The 27,062-nt window shown below is 35.7% G+C and overlaps 1 protein-coding gene and 1 long non-coding RNA gene across 5 annotated transcripts in view; one reads left to right on the top strand and one right to left on the bottom strand.

Moving 5' to 3' along the window:
• LOC105209059 (mucin-2) overlaps nt 1–7,474 on the top strand; it is a 122,799-nt gene extending 115,325 nt beyond the window's left edge. For all 3 annotated transcript variants that reach the window (XM_011179228.3, XM_029038226.2, XM_011179227.3), the window contains exons 7-8: nt 238–1,522; nt 2,032–7,474. In XM_011179228.3, the coding sequence (XP_011177530.2) occupies nt 238–1,522; nt 2,032–3,365 (2,619 nt within the window). In that variant the 3' untranslated portion in view covers nt 3,366–7,474. The remainder of the gene's footprint in view (nt 1–237; nt 1,523–2,031) is intronic.
• LOC114803616 (uncharacterized) overlaps nt 1–27,062 on the bottom strand; it is a 299,076-nt gene that overhangs the window by 138,383 nt on the left and 133,631 nt on the right. The window lies entirely within an intron of this gene.

The raw sequence follows: 27,062 nt of genomic DNA, 5'->3' as shown, positions 1-27,062 counted from the left end.
GATGAATATCCACGATTAATTTCTGAATTCTAGCTATTTACTTCGATACCATACTTCCAAGTTCCTTCCGAATCAGTTTCTCTATTTTTCTAAAATCACCGGCCAGCTACAAGGTTAATTAAAGAGCTCCGGATTTTCTGTTAGAACCTCCTTGCTCCCGCTCCTTATTTTCCTATTCAGCTCAAGCACTTATATTAGTTTAACTACAACATCTTTCTACTACCTATTTCCCTACAGGACCGCGATCGCGCACTACGCGAACTGATCTGCCCACGTGAGCGTCTCGAAGCGCAACGCATTAACGACATAACCAATTCTCACTTCAAATCACTGCAAATCATCAACAGTATACGCACAGATAACAACGAGAACAATGATATAGAACTCTTACCGCTGGGCGAGACATCTTACGGTTCGTCCAGCAGCAGCGATATCTCTGAGCAAGTACCAACCGAAAAGAATACCGTACAACGACTTATCGAACAATTCAATGTAGATGATCTGATGCAGGCCGATGAGGCGGCAATGCCCATGAGTAATTATCATATCCCCGGTGAGATACCGAAACCCGTAAAGAAAGCCGCAAAGAAAGTGGTATTAACAAATAGTGGTGATTATCAAAAGAAGAATCGCGCACAGAAATATGAAGAGAGCAGCATACAGTTACCACCACCAACACCAAAACCCAGGAAGCAGCAACAGCTGTTGGCTCTGGAAGACATGATGATGGGCGATCAGCCACAACAAAGTGGTGAACAGGAGATGATGGAACATGTCGGACCTGAAGATGATGAGGTATCGAATGAAATCATGGAGCCGCTGCCACATAAGAAGAAGGTGTTGCCACAGGACTTGCGTACAATGACACCCATAACCGAAAAGTCCTCGGAGGAGATAGTAAGCCGGGAGAAACAAGCAACAATGTTTGAGAAGAAAGCAATTTTCGATACAACAGCAGCGGCAGCTACTACCACGACAAGTAGTACCACTTTGGCGCCCACAACAACTACTACAATCACACCTACCACCACTGTGACCTCCACAACAGCCGCACCGACAACAAGTGCGCCCAACAGCTCTATGGCGCCAGACTTCGCTTCATCCACAACTGCAGAGACTACTCAAGCACCTGCTATAACCACCACCGTGCATGTCTCCAGTGCCGCCCCTGCTCATACAACCGAGTCTGAGCTTCTTACTCACTCCTCCTCCACCTCGGCCAGCAGCTCTGCAACATCACATGCGTCACCTAAATCCACAGACATCGAAGACACTGAATCGCTTTCGAATATTGGACATCCAATGCATCCGCAACAGCAGCACGCTAACGCCAAAATCGAGGAGTTACCACATCCCCATGTAAAGGAGCTGGCAGACAATTCTCATTTTATACCACCAATGTTGTTGGTGAAGTCTCATTATGTACCACCGCTGAAGCACAATGAGCATGAACATCACGGCCCAAGCTTCAATCCGGGCTCTGCAGCTCATGATGGACATGGAGATATTCACGTGACTACAGGTAAGTTTGACACTGTCGGAGAGTGAAACTTAAATTTATAGCGGCACTGTCTATCATTCGAGTCAGCCTTTTGAAGAAAGGGTCGATCTTAAAAGACGTCCGACTAAAAGTTCCACTTTCATTCCTTGTACCGTACATCCCACAGCTTCACAAAATAAGCGACTCACCCTCGTCACTCTATTTTCTGACACAATTCTTTGTATTTAGAGCTTACTTCGTAGACGTAGGGTTTTCCAAATTAGTTTTTAGGCCTTAAAGATGTCTCGGGAGACGAAGATGTATTACAAGTGCTCGTTAAAAATCGATCTCGCGGGTTCTTTGTCAAAAGCTCTGCCCAGAAAATTTTGATTTATAACCTCCGGTGTTCGCCAAGGTCTTTGGGAAATTAAAGAACAATATCAATCTCAATCAAAAGATGACTCCTAAGAATCCTTTATCAAATTTAATTTATTACGTTCATCTGAATTAATTTAACCATCATCCTTTTGTGTTGACCTCTTCTACTCAAGGTAAACCGATTGATGGTTCAGTTCACGCTAGCAGCACAAGCAAGTATACGCCCACAACAACAACACATGGCCACACAAAGGCCGAGAAAAGTGCTGAAACTGACGTTGAGACGATGACCACAATAACGGTGACCGCCACAATGGCAGCAATAAAATCGGCAACAACAAAAACAACAGAAACCGTACAAGCAGCAGCTGAGGAGACGTCAACCGACATAGATGGATTGACAAGCGAAACGATCGATAAATCTACTGTACTGGTGGGACAACAACAACCAGGCCAGCAGACGCAAGCTCAGCTAACCGCTAAGATAATTGACAGCACGAGTGCGGCAAAGACAAATCAGCAGCAACAACAGCAAGACAATGACAAGCTGAATAATATGAAGACAAAAACAGAGAAAATTGAAAATGTCAAAGAAGTTGTTGCTGAGCCAGCAACCACAACAACAAATACAGATGATACAACAGGAACAACTACTACAGCGCCACTAACAACACCGGCTGCTGTTAGCGCCAACAGGCAGCATGCAACAGCAACAACACTAACAATAACAACAACAACAGCAGCACCAGCAACAACAACAACGATGTTGAAATCTGTTGACATCGCTGCAAGACATGAAATTGAGAAGCCAGTAAAGCGGATACCACACACAAAGGAAATGCCCACCATGCTGACAACTAATGTTGGTGACGACGACATGCCAGCCACAACAACAACAACAACCACTACTACTACTACTACTACAATGCGACCAACAACAGCGCAGATGGATAAGTTGCAAACAATAAAAGCCGTAACCACAACACAAAAGCAACCGCAGGAGGGAGAGCCAACCAAAACAACAACAACAACTATAGCAGAAGCCATACTACGAAACAATGGCAACACCGAGAACATACATCCTTCATCCCAATCAATCTTGGCCGCAGTTGATGCCGGAGCTACCCAGTCTCCAGTTGCTTCCACATCTGCTCCGGCTTCCGCAGCCACGGTCACACCATCAACACATACAATAACAATAACAACTGCATGCAACAGTGACACAGATTTAGAGACGACAACCGCTGACACCTTGGATGCGAGCGCCACAGCCGACGAGGCCGACGGCAGGAAGCTGACGCGTGTACATCGCACTTGCCAGCCGCGCATCGAGAAGACACACAAGACTAAGCACGCGAAACATCATGCCGTACAAGCTGTCGAGCCGCCAACACCGACGCACAACTTCATGAAAGAGGAGACCGAGACGCCGCCCTACAAGCCGAATCGCCATCGCGTGCTGACCAAACCGGAAACTGTCAGCTATTTCAAGAAGATTTTAGGTTAAGCGAAGACTATGAGGAGGTGAGTGCGGGAGAGGCGACATGTAGAAACGCGAAGAAGCTGGTGTGAGGGTTCTGGGTAGTACTGTGAGTTAAAACAGGTGTGTGCAGTCGGAGGCTTAATGTGTGGAGCTCTCACATATGAGACCATAAAAAATAAAAATAGCAACAACAAGTAAAATATATATATATTTACTTATAAAGCAGCTAAGTTTGTAGGTAAGTTAAAAAATAGTGCGAAGAAGCACTTCAAGGCGGAGATACTAGTTATTTGCGAAGCATAGCATAGCTTAGGCTCAGAAATGTTCGAAGACGTGTAGTAGCATCACGCGGCTAAAAACAACTCTGATTCGGAGTGAAAAAATAAGCAGCTAAGAGAAATAAAAGAGAGATTATAATATGTAGCATGTCAATTTTGAAGATTAGCAAATGGTGTAGGGGATCTAAGTTAGCCACAACAACAGTCTAAGCAGACGAAGCCACAATTGAAGAAGCTTCAGTTGTGCTCGTATTTTATATTAAGGTTAATAAAATGCAGAAATATCAAAGGTGAGCAGGGTATAAGTGGAGAGTTTACGGAATTAAGTACAGATATACAGTTGTGTAGTGATGTATGTAGCTTTCGATAAGCAAAACATGTTTCAGCAGCGCGAAATGATGGCCAAAATAGAATAGTTGAGTAACATTGCATAGGTTTACAAAAACTACAACACAACCAAACAAAACAAAAACACTTAACAAGAAAAAAGAAAAAATATTTAAAACAACTTTACATACAAATAAGCCAACACCAACAGCCATTGATATGATGTTATACATTTTTAATGTTTTATTATTACTATAGATTTACTATATATGTAAGCCGAAAAAGTTAAAGTGTTTCATAATAGTTCGTTCTACAGTTAACTGACTTTTCATGCCAAATGCCACGTCAAATAATCTACTGGGTAATCTACAAGTATAAGATAAATTTAGCTCATCCTTAACCCAAGTGGTTTATAAATATTTGCTGAGCATAAGACGAAAGAATTTTCCTAAGAGAAGGACATTTAAAGGCGATTGAGTATACTAGCAATCGAGTCCATATTTAATAGACATCACAAGGACATAAACCAACACTATTTTATTCCTGTCAAGTTTTGTCCAAAAGATCTTTTGCCGAGATTGTAAAGATTATTTACTTTCCTATAGACGATATGTTTGGTCTAGCACTTTCAACCAAAGATATTTTTCAGACAATTTTGAATTCCAAATCTGATTATTTATGCTTCTTGTCAGATTGTAAACCAATATAAGGGTATGTTTCGAAAAATTCAATCCAGTTAAATGTATGGGTATGATAATACAGGCTCAGTTACTGATCTTGATATTAGCACTGTCTTAGATTTCTAGTAACGATGGAATTATGAAATCTTTTAAATATTGTTGTGGAATAAAAGCAAATTTCACCTTCTTCAACTTCATTAAAACCATAACAGCTTTGGGTTTTTGGCCGACTCCTTCTTAGCAACCCTTTGGTTTGTTAATTTGTCGACAGTTGGAAACAGCTATTGAAACCAAGTTTCTCTTTTCAAATTTCAAACAGAGAGAGCTCTTATATCAACCGTTCATCATTTGGCTCGACATCTCTATGTGAACTTTGGCCTGCTGAACAATACGCCTCCAAGCTACTCTGACTTTTGCGGTCTCTCTTCAGTTTTCTATTCGGAGCTTCTTCAGATCGTCGTTTATTTCGTCCTACCATCTTGTTTTTGGCCTTCCTCTTGATCTGCCGATGTATGTTTTCGAGTTCTATACCTTCTTTTAGGCCCATGAATCACCCATTCTTGAAATATGTCTTAGCCATCTTATTCGTTGCGTTTTGATGAAACGAACCACAACAACCGATGCTAGATAAATTCGTGACGATCTATTTCTACGCTAGTAGGCATTCATCCACTCACTCTTGGGCGAAATATCTCAAACTTAATTTGATGATCTAGTAGTTGTATTGTTCGATGGGTTCTTCCTCGGATGTTGCCGTGGTACTAACATGGACCATGATGTTCATTAAGAACAATTAGAGAACACCATTGTTTCAAAATGTATTCTTCTTTAGATTGTATACGTGATGTTGTAAATAATGCTGAGGAAGGTTTCAAAATCAATGAACTTGTCAAGAATTTAATGATGGCTGTAGACCAAGATGTACTATTTAAGAAAGGAATGTGTTTTATGAGTAGAGTTTATAGTCTAATAACTTTTAGAGCTCCCCAATCATTGGGGATTCAACAGATTTTAGAAAATCCTTGTCGTATCGCAGAAAGAGGTTTGAAAATCGGGAAATATTTGATCGATATCGAATCATTATTAATTAAATATCTGTTCAAAGGTTTGTTTTCTGCGCTTAAGGTTAGTTCTGAAGGCTGAGCTCTTCGGCCATTTTTGTTTACATTTTCATTTGACATTTCTCCTCTTCTTCGTAAAATTATCGATAAACCTAGGAATAACACCGAAAATCTAATTGTATAAAACGAGATAATTTTATAATCTCGGATTATCCAGAGAGGAATTTTGTATGGGAAATCTCATTTCTTAATTACAGATTATCGAGTTAAACTTGTAAATGGAGATAATCTCGTTATATGTAAACATACGATACATTTAACATTATACGCGATATTAAGGATCCATTGCGATTGAAAGAACTGCCTAGAAACACAGGTAGTGCCTTTAGACGGCACTGTATTAGAATAACGCCCTTGGTAACTGGAGTTTTATTGGTTTTTGGTTACGATAACGCGGCTAAAACCTTCTCTTAGTCAGACAGAAAGGTGGACCAAATTTTAACTTTAGAAAATTCTTGTCGTATCGCAGAAAGCGGTTTGAAAATCAAGAAATAGTTGATCGATATCGATTAATTTTTCTCATTTATCCTAAGAGGTTTGAAACACGCTAAATATCTGTTCAAAGGTTGCTTTTCTGTGATTAAAATTAGTTCTGTAGGCTTAGATCGTCGTTAGGAGATCAATCATTCGCAACTTAAGAGCGAAATAACTTTATATACGATATTAAGGTACCATTGGGATTGAAAGAACTGCCTAAAAACACAGGTAGTGCCTTTAGACGGCACTGTATTAGAATAACGTCTTTGGTAACTGGAGTTTTATTGTTCTTTGGTTACGATACTGCTGTTAAAACCTTCTCTTAATAAAGTTACGGAATGAAAAATTCATATATTTCACATTAGTATTCAAATAAATTCCTTTAAAATATAGTTAATACCGTTGTAGACAACATTTTAACATAATTCCATGAATTCAAAATAATTTTCATGTCATAACTGAATGTTGTTTACATAGCAATAAAAGTCAAGCTTTGTCTGTGACAGATGAAACCACAAAATAAACAAACAAATTGCAAATATTAATAAATTACAAGCAGATTACTTGGCGTAATTGGTATTTGGCAAACAAACTAAATATAGAAATAATAACTGTGTGTGTTTACGTAGCATTTCTAATTGCAATTAAATATTTTACAGATGGAAATAATGAAATTTTAATTTTCGCACAAAAACAACGGTAATTAATGAATGTATGAAAATTATTATAAAAACAAAAACTCTAACAAACAACAACAGCAAAGGCATTAAATAATCAAATCAAATGAAAAAAGTTAGCAAACAAAGTTTTGCGCCAAACTAAAAGCGCACAAATGAAAACAACAAAAGCAAAAACACGAACACATAAAAACATAAATGTGAGATAGAGAGAGAGAGAATTAAAAAATAGAAAAAAAACAACAACAAAAATTTTATTACTCATTATGTACAATTAAAACCAAAAATTAATATTAAATCGTTTTTAAATTGAATAACCCAAACAAAAACAGCAACAACAACAAAGCGTTTATGCGTGCATTTAAATGGTTTTTGTGTTTAACGGTAGCAAAAAACAGAAACACACACACACACACAAAACGCATTTAAACAATTTCGAGTATTGTAATAATTACAACAACAAAACAATATGTTTAAAAACAAACAAAAAACATAAAAATTAATTAATTAATAATAAATGATTATGAGAAGTTATTAAGCCAACATTGTGTAAGTGAGGCGCACATATGAGTATGTAGGGGTGTAAACTCATATATGGAGATGGTGGTGCAATTGCAACCACAATTTTTTTCGGACAAATTTCATTATTTGTCTGCGTCGCATTTATTGTTGGTGTGGCATTAAAGCGATTACTGTCAACAAAAATTAAAATAACAAGGACAACAACAAAAACAAAGTCAGGCAAAGTAATGCATATTTTCACTAATGAATAGTTGTTGTGTACACAAAAATAACAACAACAAGCAGACACAGAGTAAACAACAAAAAAAGAGTATGGTATTTGTGAATTGGTATTACAATTGATAAGTAAAAAGAATTATACAGCATAATTAAACGGAATTTAATAAAATTAAAGAAACAATAAAAACAAAAATTCTGAGAAAATCGTTTCATTTCATAAAGTTGATTGAGAGATAAAGTGTTAAAGTTGTAACTCAATTTTCACTTGATGTTAATTACAGAGTAAGTATTTCAATGAGTTTTACTATGATTCTGTATAGTAAGGATTTAGGTAACGTATTGAAAACTTATTAAAAAAAATCAAAACTTATTTCTAGTAGACTTTTGTATATATTTTGCATTGGTCGACTCTTCGGTTCCTAAATTGGCGATAGTTTGAAACACCTCTATCTATAATCTATAAAAGTTTGAACCAAGGTACCGATTGTATAGTCTAATGACTTTTAGAGCTCCCCAAACATTACTCCTGTGAATATTTTGCATTGAGTGACCTTCAATTTATTCGTATAATAGGTCTAGTAAAAAGAAATCAATTTCTTTGCATTAAATTGAAGATTTCATTTAACCCTCTCATGCCCGAATTAAAATAGGCGGAGCTAACAGCTTTTTTAGGACAGATTTATATTAGTCTTAACTCAAATATGAAGTGATAAAAATTTCAAAGTCCTATGTTACCTGGTTCATTAGCTATGTGATGTTGCTTATAGGCACAAATTAAATTATTATAAATAAACTAAACACTTTTTTCATGAAATTTTTTTAGTAAATAACTCTCTTATCCTTACTTATTTATATAGTTCACTTTGTTTTAAAATAAAACAATTATTTTTATGTTTTTGAACCATTTTTGTATAACAACTTTTGTATAACTTTTTTCGCGAAACGATTTTTGCCAGTTTCTCTCTGCTAAGAACTCTTACTGAGTGAACACGTGCACAGCTCAAATCAGAAAAAGTAACTGTAAGCTTGCATAACACATAAGTCTACATAATTGAAAAAACCGCTGGTTAAAAAAATTTAAATAACGAGAATTAGGAGCCGATAAGTACAATGTTGCATATACGCAACATTGGGCATGAAAGGGTTAATATAGTTGATATGATTTAGGTCAAATATTCAACGTTTTATTCGATAACTCGTTGACATTTTGACGGTTTTTTTTCATAATGTCATTCTCTAGAAACTCTACCGTGTACATTTAAGGTGAATTTTTCACCAGCAAAATCAATTGCTATAGGTAGAAACAGATAGCAATCACTTGGTTCCAACCCCGGACTATGAGATAGATGCCTAAGAACCTTCCAATCATGCTCCCGGATATTCAATCGACTCCTATCGATGTGTGTGGGCCGATGTTGTTTCCCTAACGGCGAAAGCTGACCGCTTCTAAATGATTGTTTTCTGTAGACAGTCCAATTATTGACAGTACAGCTCATAATATAGGATTCACCGTCTGTCTAATCCAACCCAAACCTTCCTGCCTGTCAGGCTTGGTGTCGGTTCAAAGCTACTCAACCGCGACGCCCTTCGCTCGACGTTGTCGTACACTTGTCCACTTTTGGCGATGAGCAGTAATCATCCGCTTCAGAAAGAGATCGATTTCGTTACGTTCATTAGGTTAGGTTGTAAGGCTGTTTCCCAAAGCAAAATGAGGTCGATTGAATCGAGCTTATTTTCGTGTCCAACCTTATTTAAATGATTCCCAACGGTTTTATTTTGCAATATTTTAATTAATAAATAATTTATAGGGTAAGGTATTGAAGGCATATACAAAACAAGAAATACAAAAGACTACCAAAGACCGATCTCAGTACATTTCTTCTAACAGAAAATTGTGTTTTTTTTTCAATAAGTGAAATATATCACCATGTAATCTTGAGTAGTTTAGAAACAGCTAAAAGTAGTTGCATTCAGACAATCGATTAGTAGGCAACAGGAACGATAACAGTTATTGACCTTACTTATGGACCTACTTAACTGGTTGTATACCCTTCACGAGATGGAACTTTTGTCTCTTTATATAGATGATCACACTAATTTCGAAAATCAATGAACTTTCCAGAATGTGATCTAGGGACTCTATAGAATTTACATCCTGGATCTAACGTTGTTCGGGACAGATATAACCTCAAAGTTTGAAAACAACAATATCTAATTTGGAAAAAAACGATTTAAATATAATATCGACGAAGAAGTACAACAACCAACTCTGTAAGATCTTTATCGTTATCGTCAAATATGACTCAGTGCATACAGTGATGATATAAAATCCTAAGAGAGGAGTAGAAGGTTGAAGGGGACATCGAACCAACTCTATCTCCAAACTAACTATATGAGAAAGTCTCCTTAGTGACTTATTACTGCTTAGCGATAGCCTTGAAATTGTAATCATATACAACAATAACAATAATATAACTCAATTATTTATCATTAACAAACGAGCCCATCAGTTAAGCCACACCTCTGTAAAAGGAAACAGACCCAACCACGCCTAAACAAGCGCCTACGAATGACCTAAGTGTTATCCAGCAAACACCTCCAAGCATTGCTGCAACTACGCCCATATATACAGTTGCAACCCTTCCATAATGCACCCCCACTCACCCGCACAACCAATATTGACTTTACAATTCAATTATTTTAATAGAACTGTCTGACTGCACCGCAACCAGTGAGTATACAAGTACGTGTATGTATGTATGTGACTGTAGACGATTTGTGATTACTGTCATTTGGTCAATAATTGAAATTGAATTGAAATTTGTATTGAAATTGCATTAAATATGCGCACAAAGGGTCATTGATGACCCAAAATACAATCACAAAAACAGAGATCATAAAAACGGACAAGACAGAGCACAAAGCAGTCAAGCGGAAAAATAAACGGCGAAAAATATCAGCAAGACAAACAAACTGTAATTGTCAAGCGCTACAGTTATAAATAAACAACGAATGAAGTAGAAAACAAAGCAAAAAATTTTGCAATAATATGGAGTAGATTATTTGGCAAGCAACAAGAGGAATTTTAAAACGAGAGAAATCAGCATAATAAAGAGCAGATGAGAAGCACGGCGAGTACTTAAAGCTTGCTTTGGCGTAAATAACAAGGAAAACGTAGTGAAGTGGAACGTTTTTTGGTGCAACTTGTCCACGCTCATTGGAATTCAAAGCCGCAAAAATTATGTATTTGTGCTCGAGCAACATGTTGAAAAGGGTATACTAGTATATCTAGCGGTTATTTCTAATACCATAAATCTCAGGCTAGAAAACTCCTTTGATGTAAAACGTGAAGAATTCTAAAGTGTTTATGTAATTTATGCAATATGTTTTTAAGGAACCCAGATAAAATTTTACGGATAGGTATACATTAATATCCCGTTAAAGAACACTCGATTTGTATTAAGTACTTCCAAGAGAGCTACAACGATATATATGGCAACGTTATGATCGTATATAACCTTCGAAGCTAGATGACGAGAGCAGATAGTATAATTTATATAATACTGTGTATAACATATAGTGCGAGTACATACATCAAACACATTTACAATGATGGGTTTAATGTTATTTAGTTAATTAAAAAAATATTAAATGGCAAAGACACCTAAAAGATGTAGTTATAATATGGACTGCTAAAGAAAATAGTACTTCCACTTTAAATAAAACTTAACAGGCTAACCAGTGTGACATTTTCAAAAAATCGGTATTTTTATTTGTATTTTTATAGTGTACACTTTCAAAAATATTCTGTGATATTGAATGTTTTTCAAAATTGTTGACATCATAACTCAACGAAAAATTTACCGATCGACTTCAAATAGAAGCTGAGTGTTCTTGAATATACATTTTTTCTCTACAATGACCAACTACCCCAGTCAAATAATTATATGTGCATTTCGGCTTTTCTTTATATATCTTATTCACTGTTATTTTTTGGATTTCGGTAAATGTGGAATAAAAGGTTGATATGTTACCGTTACTATGCAACGATAATTGTTTCATATTTTTCTCGTCGTTGTACAGTTACATTAAGAATGTGCTTGTGAATTGGGTATTGCATAGAAAATATTTATATGTGCAAAATCAGTTTTGCGGATCTTTCTTACTGATAGTGTCGCAGCAAAAACTTTGTTTGCAAAAATTTGTTTTCAAAATTATTGTAGGTGAATTAACTTAATGAATTATTAAAAATTTCATAACATTTATTTAACTTTAAGCCTAAAATGTCTATAGTGCGACAACATTGATGAGCGGTGCGAAAGCATGATTCGACGGCTAGTAGTTGCGGACTTGATAAGCAGCGATCAAATATGGACCTAGTTAAGACAGAAACTCACAATAAATATAATTTTTCCACTTATACTTAAAAATCAGTTTCTGAAAAACACCTCCATGGCACCTAAACCAACGCTAAAGAAAGACACAATAAAGCACATTTGAGATTTGCAAATAAATACCAATTCTGTGCCGATTAAATTTGGTCGGCCCAGGTCATTGCAAGAAATATTGGAGAGATTCGCACCAGGAACGACAGTCCTACTACAAGCGTTGTTTTGGAAGCGGTACCTTGATTTCATAGGCTGAATTTTGCTGCTGTCTACATGTTTTATATTCACTCAAATGAATGCTAATATCAATGTAGATCTTTTGAACAGCGAGTTAATAAAATTTGCTGGCAATATTTATGGCATATAACTGGACATATCGAAAGGATAACGCTTTAACCACACGAAGAACATCTTTAACAACCGGAAAATTCCAGTATTACATACAATGTGCAGCATTGAGTTCGAACCTAAATCCTATTGCGGATCTCTGGGGGAACCTCTCTGCTCCTGTTTTCCACAACGGAAAGCAGTTTGAGACAGTACGTCACCTTAAATTAACCATAAAGCAAGAATTTGCCAATATTTACATAACTATTCTACAGTCAGTAGTTAATTCTCCGATTAAGCGGCTTAATTTAGTTTTAAAATATAAGGACAATTCTACTGACTACTGACATTTCTTTCAGTTAAACTCAAATGTATAGGCTTTATTGGTAAATGTAGTAAAATGCACATATAAATATTTACCATTAGCCTAAACTTCTATTTTGTTTTATAATTTAAAAAATATTTTGAAAATTGTTAATTTTTTGTTTTTTATATCGTATACATTAATAATAACAAACCTGCATACTCAGAAATATTTTGCAATTTTGTACTCTTTAATTTTTTTTTGCAAAAATGAACATATAATTATTTGACTGAGGTATCTTTTTGATTGGTTTAAAATTGTCAATTTGGCATTAAAAAACGACAATTTTTTAGGCAAAAAACGACGCTTTTTCCAGAACTACGCCATTTTGTTAATTTTTGATATTCGTAGGACATTATGTAGGAAAAACCTTCAATTTTAATAACCTGTTTGCATTTTTTGTTTCTGCCAAAAAAATGAAAATATACCTTATTTTGTCCAAAATACTTCGAAATATTCGATCGAGTACTTTCTTAAAAAAAAAAAAATCACTAAAATCGCCCAATTTTTCATGGATTACACTGTTATAGCCCCTTATGTGAATGCCAATCTACACTTTGGCACTAATCTACTCCTCTAAATATTCTTGCATATCTTAAAGATGTTTTAACTCAGGTGTTCTAAGTCAAGTACATAAAATTTTCTCTTATCCCAAAAATATTTTTTTTTTCGTATAAATACACGCAATTACAAATCTTTTTCATTTTGGTTTATTTGAATGTTGTAAACATTGCCGCTTTTTCGTTGAATTTAATGAACACCTGACCCATTAGGTTGGATAACATTGAATAACGAGTTTTTCTTCGATATTGTGTGTGTTAAATTACCGTTTCTTTTAATTTAGTTCCAATAATATAGTTTTAAAAACAATTTATTATTTATTTGGTAGAAAATACCATAAATTAACCATCTAAAAATTATTTTGGAATCACAGTTTTTGATCTGTTATACATATGACTGGATCGATATTGATTTTTAAGTTCGGAATATTTTTAGAACAAAAAAGTTGATAAAATTTTAAACAGTTAAAGTCAAGACATTTAAAAATAATAATTGCTAAATTCGAAAGTGAATTCTACAAATTTGATTATGAAACGAACACTAAAATGCAACCAACGTATCGCTACACTTATGAAGCGAATTATTGTTTTTTACTATACATGCATATCGAACGAAAATGCTTTCTTTTTTACCCAAAGTGTATACAATTTATCATATATTTGTATTGTACTTGGAGCCATAACTCGATACTATGAACTTCAATTTCCTAACCGCTAATGATACTGTCAATTGAAAGAACAACCATAAATTTTCCTTAGACCAATTAATTTGCTATACTCATAATTGACATTAAGCTGGGCAATAATTCATAGTATTTATTACATATACACATACTTTATGTGATATCAAAAATGAAAAAAGGAAATGTGAAAAAAATGCAAGCAGGAAAAACGGCAAATGTGTGAAATAGGAGGGGAGAAAGCATTTGCAAATAATGGGAAACAGAGAAAAGGAATTTTATTTTTGATAACATTTTCACACATTTGCATTGTTCGATTCTCAACGCGCTATATTTGAGCTCTGCTCATTTGTTTAAAAATAAATCAATAAAACAGAGATGGATATCACATTAACTTTGTTTAATAACTTGTCAATATATATTATTATACTCTCGCAACAGATGTTGCTAAAGAGAGTATTATAGTTTTGTTCACATAACGGTTGTTTGTAACACCCAAAACGAAACGAGTTAGATATAGGGTTATATATACCAAAGTGATCAGGGTGAAGAGTGGAGTTCAAATCCGAATGTCTGTCTGTCCGTCCGTCCGTCTGTGCAAGCTGTAACTTGAGTAAAAATTAAGATATCTTGATGAAACTTGGCACACTTATTTCTTGGCTTTCGAAAATCAGCAAAATCGGACCACTGCCACGCCCACAAAATGGCGAAACCCGAAAACACATAAAGTGCCATAACTAAGCCATAAATAAAGCTATGGAAATAAAATTTGGTATGAAGGATCGCACTATGAAGGGGCATATATGGATGCAATTTTTTTGGGGAAGTGGGCGTGGCCCCGCCCCCTACTAAGTTTTTTGTACCTATCTCGCAAACCAATTGAGCTATATAAACCAAACATTCTGCAGTCGTTTTTTTTTTTGGCCACTTCCTAATACAGTCCAAAAATGAAAGAAATCGGATCATAACCACGCCCACCTCCCATACAAAAGTTTGGTTGAAAACTACTAAAAGTGGGTTAACTCACTAACGAAAAACGCCAGAATCACTAAATTTCACATAAGAAATGGCATATGGAAGCTACATTCAGATTTTTTTACAAAATGGAAAATGGGCGTGGCATCGCCCACTTATGGGTCAAAAACCATATCTCAGGAACTACTCTACCGATTTCAATGAAACTTGGTTTGTAATAGTTTCTTTACATCCCAATGATATGTTGTGAAAATAGGCCAAATCGCTTCACAACCACGCCTACTTCCTATATACCAGAACTTTGAAGACGATCTGAATCGTTTACTTTACAATACATAAAGTAAGCACTAGTGAAGATATCGATGCAGAACTTTGCACAAATACTACATTAATAGTGTGGCAGCCCCAATCTAAAAATCGCCGAAATCGGACCATAGGTTTTTAAGGCCCCATATATCGAACACGAGGACCTCGGTGCTTCTAACCTAATATTAGGGTTTCCAACTTTCAATGAACTTTATACAATATATATGACAAATATGTGGGTCAAATTGTGCATTATATAATATAAATAAAGTTAAATAAATAAATTGCGAGTGTATAAAATGTTCGGTTACACCCGAACTTAGCCCTTCCTTACTTGTTTCAATTATACCAGTTTATTTGATTTATACCAGTCATTTGTTCGATAAGCAATTCTCCAAGTTTTAAAGTTGCTAAGAAAGGCAGTGAGTGATTATATCAAAATCTTCTAGGTTTATATATATTTTATTTTTATTTAAGTATATTTGTAAATCATTCTGGCAAAGTCTTTTTAGTAAATCTGATTTGAAAATTTTCATACTTTTTCAATTTAAATAGCTGCATTTAAGTAAGCAACACTATAGAAGCCCAATAATTTTTAAATGCCTGCATATTTGTCTGCAAAAACACTTAATTCATTTATTTAATGAACTCTACGGGCTTAAAACACCTTTTACTGTAAATATTATTAATTTCTATGTACACGTAATCAATTCAAGCTGTGCGTTGCGGTTTACAATATTTAAAAAAATACACGAATATTTCGATATTTATTACTATAAAATTATGTAATATGTTTTTGCAATCGAATTTAGTCCAATTTTCGGCATCATGGCAGGAAGGAAGAAAAAAAATAAATTTACCAATGAACACATTGGACTGAAGTGTGTCATTTTGCTGCTGGTACTATGGGGCGTATGAGTAATAATAACTAGTATGGAAGAGAAAGGACGCTATATATTTTTTTTAATAAAAGGTTGATTAGCCTCATAAAAGTATTGAAAAACAGGGGGTTGACTGCAACCGGAAACCTCAGTTAGGTGAAAACTAGCGACTCAAGGACACCGATAGATTATTCCTCGAAAAACTTAGTTCCACCAGAAAAACTAGTTCATATATTTATTTCTAGTAGGTAAGAATTATAATCCTGAAATTTGTAACAAATTTGCCAAGCGCCCTCCAACTCCCCATCCATTGAAATATATGAACATTTTAGGTCTCTCATAGCAACCTGCTGAGGCATTAGAGCTTCCAAGCCCCCGAAATTGTGAGTGCAGATCAAATGCAAATCACTTTTCACACGCAATTACGCTACGAAGGCGAAATTACAACACTAACAACCAAAATAACGGTACACATATGTTAAGTTAGATAGATGGGTTACGACAAATCTCAATGGTGTGACACGCGCTTTCTTGGATGCTTACACACACGCTTACCTTTAATGCTTCCCACCGTCATCAGTGGCGGGTGTTACCCGCTTCATTGTGCCTTTTTATATGCAACTGCGAAGCAATTTGCTCACAAGCGTGTGAGTAAGCGCCAAATGTGGTTTTGACAATTCCATGATTGCACAGTGGGATTTGGCGCGACAAATTTAATTTTCATGCCACATCGGCGAGCACACGCACACTCACACGCGCGCTCGCATCAAAACTGCCAACATACGCATTTCGTAATTTACCGCTTTGCGAGAGAGAGGTGAAATGAAGGAACATCCTTACACGCTAGCGACGAGCGAGCGAGTGCGCAAGCGGCAAAAGTGCCAACAAAGGAAATGGCAAAAAACATGAAAGCGAAAGCGCAATAATGAACCTGAATGGCGGTTAGCAAACAAACGAACAAACAGAGAGACCAAAAAAACAATAACAAACAAACAACGAAGAAGATATTAAAAGGATTGCGGTCTTCGGTTTTAATTATGCGGGTGTGAAAAGCGTGCGCCTTTGTGCGAATCCCGACGGTTGATTACCAGTATGCCGAGCATATACTCCTGTGCAACGTGTGTGCGTAAATTTCATTAACGTTTGTGGTTGAACGCAGCGTGGCGAGGCATGTGAGTGTCTGTATAATAACGGTGAAATTAAAGCAGTTAAGCGAAAAGTTCTATTGTATAACAACGCTTCAGCTATAAATCGTAACAGTTAAAAGGATTTGGCAGCGATTTAAGTGCCGAAAAGGGATAAGCACTACACGCTCAAAGCCAAGTAATCAATGGCCGCCTCCAAGCATTGGGTTGGAAGTAATTACCTTTTGTGACCTTTGGCAACCTCGCGCTCAACGATCTGCGCTGGATTCTCACACTGTGCATCTCATTTTATTATCTGTTGGTTTGTGGTATTTGTATAGAAACGGAAGCCAGTAAATCACACAGTTGGGGAAGTCCGCCACGCTGGTAATGACACAATTGGATGCGAAGCCTAACAGTATGAGTCAAAAAGGATAACTGCCTATAACTAACTAACTAATAAACTCTAACTGTTATATTCTTAGTGTGTAGAATCTTCATCTTTCCCAGAAGAATTCTATAATTCAACTGAAACATATAAATCGGTTAATAAGGACAATATCGTTCATATCCGATATTCGACTTTGCAAGTTCATCTTCTTGTAGTTCATTCAAAACTTCTTCTGTCGAATTGCGTTTCCTCTAGCATCGACAATGTCTGATAACTGCCAAGTGAAGTCATATTCCCTTTTCAGCGACCCCCAGTGCTCACATTTTGAGTACAAGCGCGGCTAAGGTTCCTCAACTGACTACTCAACCCATTGTAATACGGATCGGCAATATTTTTACATCAGACTTATATTTAGTTTAACCCCACTTACCAGTACAAGACACCCAGAAGTGATGACCATACAGTTGCGTGAAAAAAGTATCGGTGTAAATTAAATTTGCAAGATAGTGATCTACATAGAAGTATGCTCTAGAGCTTCACCATCCACAAGCCAGTGCTCTGCCGTTAATTCTGCGAACTGACGAACGGATGGATCGACCGATGATGGATAGATGGACCGAAAAACAGATAGCCGATGGACAGACGGACGGAGAGTTGGACGAATGGACAGACGTATGTATGGACCTATGGACGGATGAATGGATCGATGGATGGCTGAAAGACTGTGAACGATTGCATAAACAGATAGTCGAAGGTATGGACAGACACACTGCGGAGAGATGGACGCATAGACGGTTGAACGGTCGAAATAATGGACAGACGGATAGATGGGATAGATGGACGGACAAACAATCAGAGACGAACAGGTGGACGGACAACCGGTCGGAGTGATGGACAGATGGACGGACAAACAATCAGAGACGAACAGGTGGATGGACAAACGGTCGGAGTGATGGACAGATGGACGGACAAACAATCAGAGACGAACAGGTGGATGGACAAACGGTCGGAGTGATGGACAAAATTTCTGGGTGAATAGATCTTAAAGGAATAGCAGTACTCATTGAATTATCAATTCGTACAACTATAATCAACTAACCAACTATATAACCTCGAAGCTTATATGAGTATTTTTTATAAACCAACACTGCTTTCTTTCCTTAAAGTCAAAACAAAATAGTATGATTCCCAGTACTTTAATGTAACTAAAAAAGAACCGCCAACACTACATACAAATATACAATCGTGACAAAGTGAAGAACAAGTGCCATCGGAGCTGATGACAGCCGCAAAACAGCTGAAACAACTACAACTCCACTTGTATGTACTTAAACAACATTTCTGATGGCAACGCGCAAGGCGTACATCACACAAACTCAGTCATGAGTCAGTCGCGACTCATGGCACTTACACAGCTGCGCTGCACTGCTGTCATACACGCAAACTGCTGACGTTATCAACGTCAAATGAAATAACCGCAACAATTCACAGCGCCGATAGGCAAAAATCCAACAAAAACCTACAACGACAACAACAAGTGCAACGAATGTTGCAAAGCCAATAAGGAAACCGGCGGCTAGCTAGTCACTATCAACCGCTACATTTCCGTTAGCTGTTAGAAAGTCCGCAACAGCAGTTGACAACAGCAACAACAACTACATATGAGTTGCAATAATAGTTCTAGGCCCTCACTGTCATGAGCTGCGCTAAAGCATACCCAACCGAGTAGCTTCATTAAGTCACAGCTACAATGAGTACGTACTCATTGCCCCGAAGGCCAGCTATTTTGCGTACAACACTTTTGCGTGTATCTGGCCGACTTTCTGGGGCAACATAGTAACGTCGAGGTTTTGTTGACACTCGCACGTCCTACGTACTTCTGCCACTTAGTTGCTGCAATTGTGGCGCTATACCACAACAAAACCTCTCTCTCTATCTATACATTGTTTAAATGAAAGTTTGCTAGCTGCTGTTGTTAGCTCGGCTAACCGAAAAGAACACGACAAGCTGTGGTCTGTAATGAAAGTGAGATTAGAAAATTGTATTGCATTGTGTTTTAAATTTTCTCTTGTTAAATAGGTTAAACGTGAAGCTTTGTTTAAGCTTTGCTTTGGTTTTGTTTGGAAACCATTGTCATTATCAGCTTTTTGTACTATGCTAAGATTAGAGACGACACTAATAGAGCGCAATATCAAGGGAGTTAAACTGGCAGCTAGTAAGATCTACCAAATACCATATTCTAAATTTGTCATGTAAAATCGTGATACAGTTACTTTATTGCAAAACTTTCTGAGAACTCTGAATCTCAACTAATGGACAAATTAATCAAACACGTGGTGGGTTTTCATTGAACGAGCTATACGATCATTTATCTCACAAATTATCATCCTCTACTATTCAGTGGACGCAGCAGTGTCCTTATTTTCGAAATTTTTTTGCAAAAATTCGTGCGTATGTCAGCAATAAATGTTGTTCCGGAGAGTAAATCAAGTAGCAACTGTCAAAAACACCAAATTAAAAAAGAAAGTATTGCCATATTGACAACCACGCGTCTCAAAAACACCCATTAAGCGCACGTAACGATGGAAGACACTTATTGAACTCGAGGTCGACACTGAAATAAGCCACAAATAGGTGGTCCGAACGGTAGATATTGAAATTTCTATTTTAAAATTTTAAAGCAAAGAAAAGAAAAGAATCAAAATCAGAACCAAATCGATCACTAATATTACCTCTAATGATTTCAGAACCTGTTAATTTGCAAACCAGTATTCCCTTTTAGCAGAACGTAATATGAATAATGCTACTATGCTTTATAACAGAAACCCTCAGTTAAGCTAAACAACAAGCTAACAACTTATAAGCATAAGCTCTTCAAAGTCTTAACCCCGTAGTTCATTGAATTCTTCTATCTGTATATTTTTATGCATCAACAGAATATAAGAGTATATTTATCAAAATATAATCCCGAACAAGAAATTAAATTCGTTAAATTGGTTTATATGAAACAAGAAATGAAGTACAAAACTCGTTAAGGATTAAAGATGTGTGAAATATTTCAAGATTTTTGCATGACTTTTTATACAAAATATTGCGTTTTTTTCTTACCCTTATTTTCAGACACTTTGCTTAAAGTTAAACCATAAAAAAATATTTCTAAATATAGTTTAATTAATATAGTAAATTTCCACGGATTTTTTTAATTTGTTCATTGGAAAATATAATAAAATTATAAATGTTAAACTAACTAATTAATTATGTCATAATTATACGATATTTTGCAACACACTCACCTTTTGAAACCAGCATATGCTATTCATTATTATTAATTCGCTACGAGCAGCGATTTAGTCCCCAAATCAATGCACTTTATCATCATAAATATTTGCGAACGGAATAATTATAAAACACGCACAAAAATTTTATTTTATATTTTTAACACTTTTCTCGATGCATTTCACTTCGATTATTTAAATAATTTTATTATACAACATTAGATTTTATAAAACTATATATTATATATCACATTTTTTTTCTTACACCTTAACTCACACATTTTTCATTAACTTTTTCTTCACTTCCATTTAATATTACACACACCACTTTAATGCTTCTTCTTTTTACTTTTTTTCAATTTTTCACATCACTTTAAAATTATTTTTTATAATTTATTAACATTTTCATTAAACTCACGCGTTTATTTGCATCGAAAATACGCGCGAGTTCTCATGTTTATTCATGTTGATCTCTACCGAAACTGATCTCTATTATTGCTCTCAAGGTGCGAAAATGTACAATGACAACGCGATCAAAGCGCGACTCACAAACTGTACTACCGCGAAAGCAAAAACAAATGCAAGCAAACAGTGTTGTGTGCTGTGACATTCCTGAGAGCTGAAAGAGGAAACGAAGGAATATTAAAGAGTAATTTTTATTTTTTTTTTATTTACACACGAATAAATAAAAAGCGAGATAATAGGAGCAGATGAAAGAATTAGGTGGTGAAAATAACTAAATTTAGTCATTGAAATTTATATTATTTATACAACAGAACTATCGGGATCACTTACCTAAAAATACTTTAATCGATATAATGAAATTTTATGAAAACCTTAAGAAATGTTCTGAGAAAGCACTTCTTCATTCGTATATGTATATTCACTAACATATGAATTTGTCAAAAAAAAATATTCGAAATAAAAATAAATGCAATGGGTAACGCTGAGGTCGAAAAACTTTGTAAACCCAGCGAATTCAGTTCATATTCGGATCACCTATAGGATTCACCAGAGGAAATGAACTACTCAAATGAAAAAAATATTGGCAAGTCTGTGCTTCTGTCGACAAATTACATAAATCCTTTTTTACAACTATTTCAAATTATATTCTGAATAATTCATAAATTTATTTAAATAAAATACTCAGGTCTTGAATACTCATGTCTGTAAGACGGTGTTGAAGGCGCAATATCTGTCAAATAATTTGGGTTATAATTGATTTATGTATGTACATAAAAGGGATTTAATTACAAGATACAAAGCGCAGATTATTTTTTTTTTTAACTAAATACAAAGCTCTTCTTTTTTTATTAAATTGCCAACATTCCAAGTTGCCAAATTAATAAACACAATTTTTTTCAGTTCGTTTATGATATGAAACTGCACATTATGGTACCAAAGGCCAAAAATATTGGTTGACAAATATCTCCCTTCCGCTTTTTTGTTCTTTATTCAATGGTTTATAAAAAGTGTTACAGTGATTTAGTTCAAATAAGCGCAGTTTCGTTCGATAATATGTTTCCATCTAGACGGCAACTTCATAATATCCCCTGAGTAGAAGCCACCCATATTTGCGAAGAACTCGGACAGCCACTTTTCACAAGCCTCTTTTGAGTTCAACTTTACACCAACAATAGAGTTCGCCATGGACAGGAACAGGTGGTAATCACTTGGCGCTAGGTCCGGGCTGTATGGTGGACGCGATAAAACCTCCCATCCGAGCTCCCGTAGCTTCTAACGAGTCTTCAACGAAGTGTGTGGTCTGGCGTTGTCCTGGTGGAACCCCACACCCTTCCTGTTGGCCAATTCTGGACGCTTCTGGTCGATCGCCTGCTTCAAGCAGTCCAGTTGTTCGCAGTAGATGGTATAATTAAGCTTCTGGCTATATGGGAGCAGCTTATAGTGGATGATTCCCTCCAATCTTACCAAATACACAACAAAACATTCCTGGCCATCAATGCCGGCATGGCTACTGTTTGGGACGATTTACCGGCCTTCGAACATGACCTTTTTCGCTTGGTGATTCATTGTGATGTGATTCATTTTTCGTCGCCAGTCACCATTCGCTTCAAAAATGGGTCGAGTTCCGTTTCAGCAGCATATCGCAGGCGTTGATTCGGTCCAGAATCTTTTTTTGCGTCAAATCATACGACACCCAAACATCAAGCTTTTTTGTGTATCCGACCTTCTGCAGATGGTTTAAAATGGTTTGGTGACTAACTCCCATCTCTTGGGCGATGTCACGAGATGCCACATGCCGGTCTAACTCGATGTTTTCTATGATTTGATCGGTATTCGTCGTCACAGGTCTTCCGCCGGCTGGCTTATCCATGGTGTCGTTTTCACACGAAACCATTCCTCCGCAGTTCGAAGTGAAAGATACTATCCTCCAAAACACCATTAATCTCACGGAATATCAGCGTTAGTGAACTCCATGCTTGCACGTCTATAACTGTTGAAAGCAATATTCAAACCAATCATGCATAGCGTCGTTTTGAAGGTTATGTCAAGACCTATCAAAGATGTATAGTATTGCCAGATACGAGCTCTGTAGCGCTTTATACATAGATTGCGAAATTCAAAAGACAAAAAGAGAAGGAAGGGAGATATTTGGCAACCTAATATTAAAATTTACCAAAGTTGCCAGCATTTTATAAAAAGCGTTGACATCAATATCTCTAGAAATGTAATAACAACAGCTTTCATTAATTGTTCTATGCCTGTCACTTAGTTTGACCTAATGAAAACCGATCCGAGAAAAAAATAGATAGAAAATATATATTTTAGGTGTTAACATGATTAAAAAAACGTATGAAAGGCTGATGATATAATTACAAAATGCAATATAAACTGATTAAGTTGCAAACAGTAAATTTCTACAAAAAATATATATTTCTACACATTTATTTTCACACAACAAACACCTGCTTTTATTTGAAATTTCAGCGAATAAATATTACAAAATAACAACCGCTAAAATTAAATAGTTCAAATGCATACGAGATATTCGCATTATTAATATTTTTTTTTAAACTATCAGCATTTCAATCGCATTGTTTACACACAAATTTGTATACAAAATGTATTTAATGTCAGCAACTTTAGTGGCAAACACACAAATTCAATGTTTTGGCCACCGCAAATATTTGTTGTGATTGCGCTCGCAAATATGCAATTTTCCAATCAACGTCAACCATCTAATACAAAATCCCTCAATAGTTGTGTACATACACACTCGTACATTTCCCAATGGTGTCATTTAAAATACTGTTAAATTATTGATAAACGATGACAATTAATTGGAAAACGTGCTGACAGGTGACAGGGTGGAATTTGGGGCATGCAAATGGATGAGTTTAAAGTATAGAACAAATAATGAACAGAATTATGTAATTAACACGAGATGTTTAATAATATAATGGTATTACATTCTGACATTTGTCACCTAGAAACGATGGTTTTCCAAAAAAGATGTTTTCATATATTTTGACCAATATTATGCTTTAACGGATATCCTCAAACTAGAGTTTTAAAGGAAGGATGATCAAGGGTGTTTTTAAGTGTTATATTCGACTATATACTCTTGAGATCCTGAAAAGCTAATTATTTTTACTTTAATAAAAGGAGATCCCTTCGAACTATGTTCAAGATGACTAGTTGTAGAAGAAGAAAAGACAAGTCGAATAAAGTAAATAACGGTCTGTTAAAGCACACTTAAAAGTATGTGATGAGGCGTTTACGAGGTAAATACTTAAGGGTTGTCGGGTAAAAGAGGCGTATTTTCAATATGTTTTTCTATTTAACAAATTAATTAAAACTTTTTTTTTGTCTTATAGCTACATATTTAAAGAATAATTTCTGAAATAAACAAAATTAAAACCTCCTACTCTATTGTGACGTCATTTCCGGTGACCCCTCGGAAAAAGGTGCGTCCGCGTTGCCAGCACAACTCCTGACAGGATCATCCAAAATGAAAAAATACGTGTTTTAGGTAAGACCATAAACTAGTGCTTCAACGAAGGAAAGCCAAAAAAAAATTGGATTTTTGGCAGACATTTTTCCAAAAAAATAAAAATTTCGATCAAATTTGTTTGACATGATGTTTTCTTTAATTAGTTGTAATTGAAAAAAAGAATCCTTCGTTCAAGCACAAGTAAATAGTATCTCGTACACCTGTGCATTCATCAAGATCGGTTGAGTAGTTTTCGAGAACATTTGACAACCGACTTTGAAAACACGGTTCCGAGAAAAACGCGTTTAAAGTTTTAAGTAACAATAATACCTGTCTTGGAACGCTCACCTTCCAAAGGCTGTATCTCCGAAACTAATATTCGGATCGACTTGAAAAGTTAGGATAATATTATTAAGATGGTGTAGAAATTAATAAGCAAAAAGTAGAAATCGATTTTTGAAACCCACGAAACCCATGTAACCCTTTAAAGAAAATCATGGTAAATATATATCATTAAGCTTCTACAAAACAAAAATTGGCTTTCTGTGCAAATCGGACCATAAATATGATTTTTTGGTAATAAATTGACACCAGCGCCATCTCAAGAATATAAATTAAACACTCGTGAGAATGATGTACGCCATAGTCCCTAATACGATTAGACTCAGTTGGGTTTATTTTTTGGATAGTACGAGAAGTTTAGGGTATATGCTGATTAACCAACTTCTTCTGCTCACCAGTTAGAAATATTCAAAATATTATTGCCGAAATGAAGCTGGATATGATGGAATGGTACAAAATTCCGAAGGAAACGACGCAGTGCCAGTGCTTATGTACCAGAATTACTTGCAACAATAATGCTGTGACTCTATTTACATCCTAGACAAAACATGTGTCTACTAACTGACCCTGAACAGAGATTAATGACACATTTTATATCTACACATGTGCATCAAAAGTCAGAAGAAATAATAAAATAATGCGGCCAATAAGAAAGTGAGAATGTCAATAAAACTAATGTCAAGTTGAGCAAATGAAAGAAAAAATTCGGAAAACAAGTGAAGAAAAGCAAAAGAAGGGAGAGACTCTTAAGTAGTGTGAGAAGTTAATTTCAACGTTTAATGAAAGTGAATAAGTAGATACATATATGTGAGCTGACGAAAAAAAGATTTAGATATTCAACATATGTAGATATACCACCCATATTAAAGGGAATTTTTTTTCAATTCGCGACAAATTTTATCTACTCAATTCAACAAAGTCCCAACTCAAAACTACTACTAGTCAGTTCATAAGGTATTTAGAGGACTTTAAGCTCATAGAAGATACAGAATTTTGATAATAATCCTAAAAATAACTCCAAAACTTGATATATTCACGAATTAGAAATAGTACCTTTAAGTTTTTTCTTTCGAAACCGAGATTTTTAGAAAATCTTCTATTTAGAGTTAAGCCTTTTCAAAAAATAACGCCTTCTAAACATCTTCCAGCAACCAGCATTACATGTGTGACGAAAAGCTCGAATGTCATAGCTGCTTAAATAGTTCTACGTTAAAGAAGAAAGCGTAAATAATCACATGGAAAGCTGCAAAGCAAGGCATTAATGCATAGCTTCTTGACTGAAAGCAAGTAAATACGTGTTCTACGCGTTGCTATGCGTTTGTAAACGAGTGACTTAAGGAGCTATAAAAAGACCGCAAATGACATTTTAGCTTAGCTATATACGCTAAATGGCGTTTCATACATATTTATATAGATACTGGGTTATTATATAATATCCATAGATGTTTGCAAGTGAGTGTAAGTAGCATACCACTAAATGCGTATCACTTAGACGGAAACGGAAACCATTTGATAGCTTTGTTGGCATGTAATTTGATCTGCCGTTTGATTGTATTTAATTGAATTCGGTGTAAACAGTGGAGGACAAAAGTAGGGGGCTTCATACTCACAGAGTTGTGAGAAACTGGCAAAGCGGACTTCAGTACTTCAAAGCTGTCAAAAAAATCTAAATATTTCAATTAAATAAAATCAATTTTTTCATCATTAATTGACACATCAAACAGAAATTATACCAGCACTTGTCTATTTTATTTTGGTCAACACTGTACTTTCCTCTCTTAACTAACTTCTCTCGTAACTCCCTTTGATTAAACTGCAGTTTTATGTTCAAGTGTTGTGTTTACTTAATTCT

The sequence above is a fragment of the Zeugodacus cucurbitae genome, chromosome 5, assembly GCF_028554725.1.
Source record: "Zeugodacus cucurbitae isolate PBARC_wt_2022May chromosome 5, idZeuCucr1.2, whole genome shotgun sequence".
Lineage (NCBI taxonomy): Eukaryota > Metazoa > Arthropoda > Insecta > Diptera > Tephritidae > Zeugodacus > Zeugodacus cucurbitae.
This window is presented reverse-complemented; position numbering and strand designations above follow the sequence as displayed.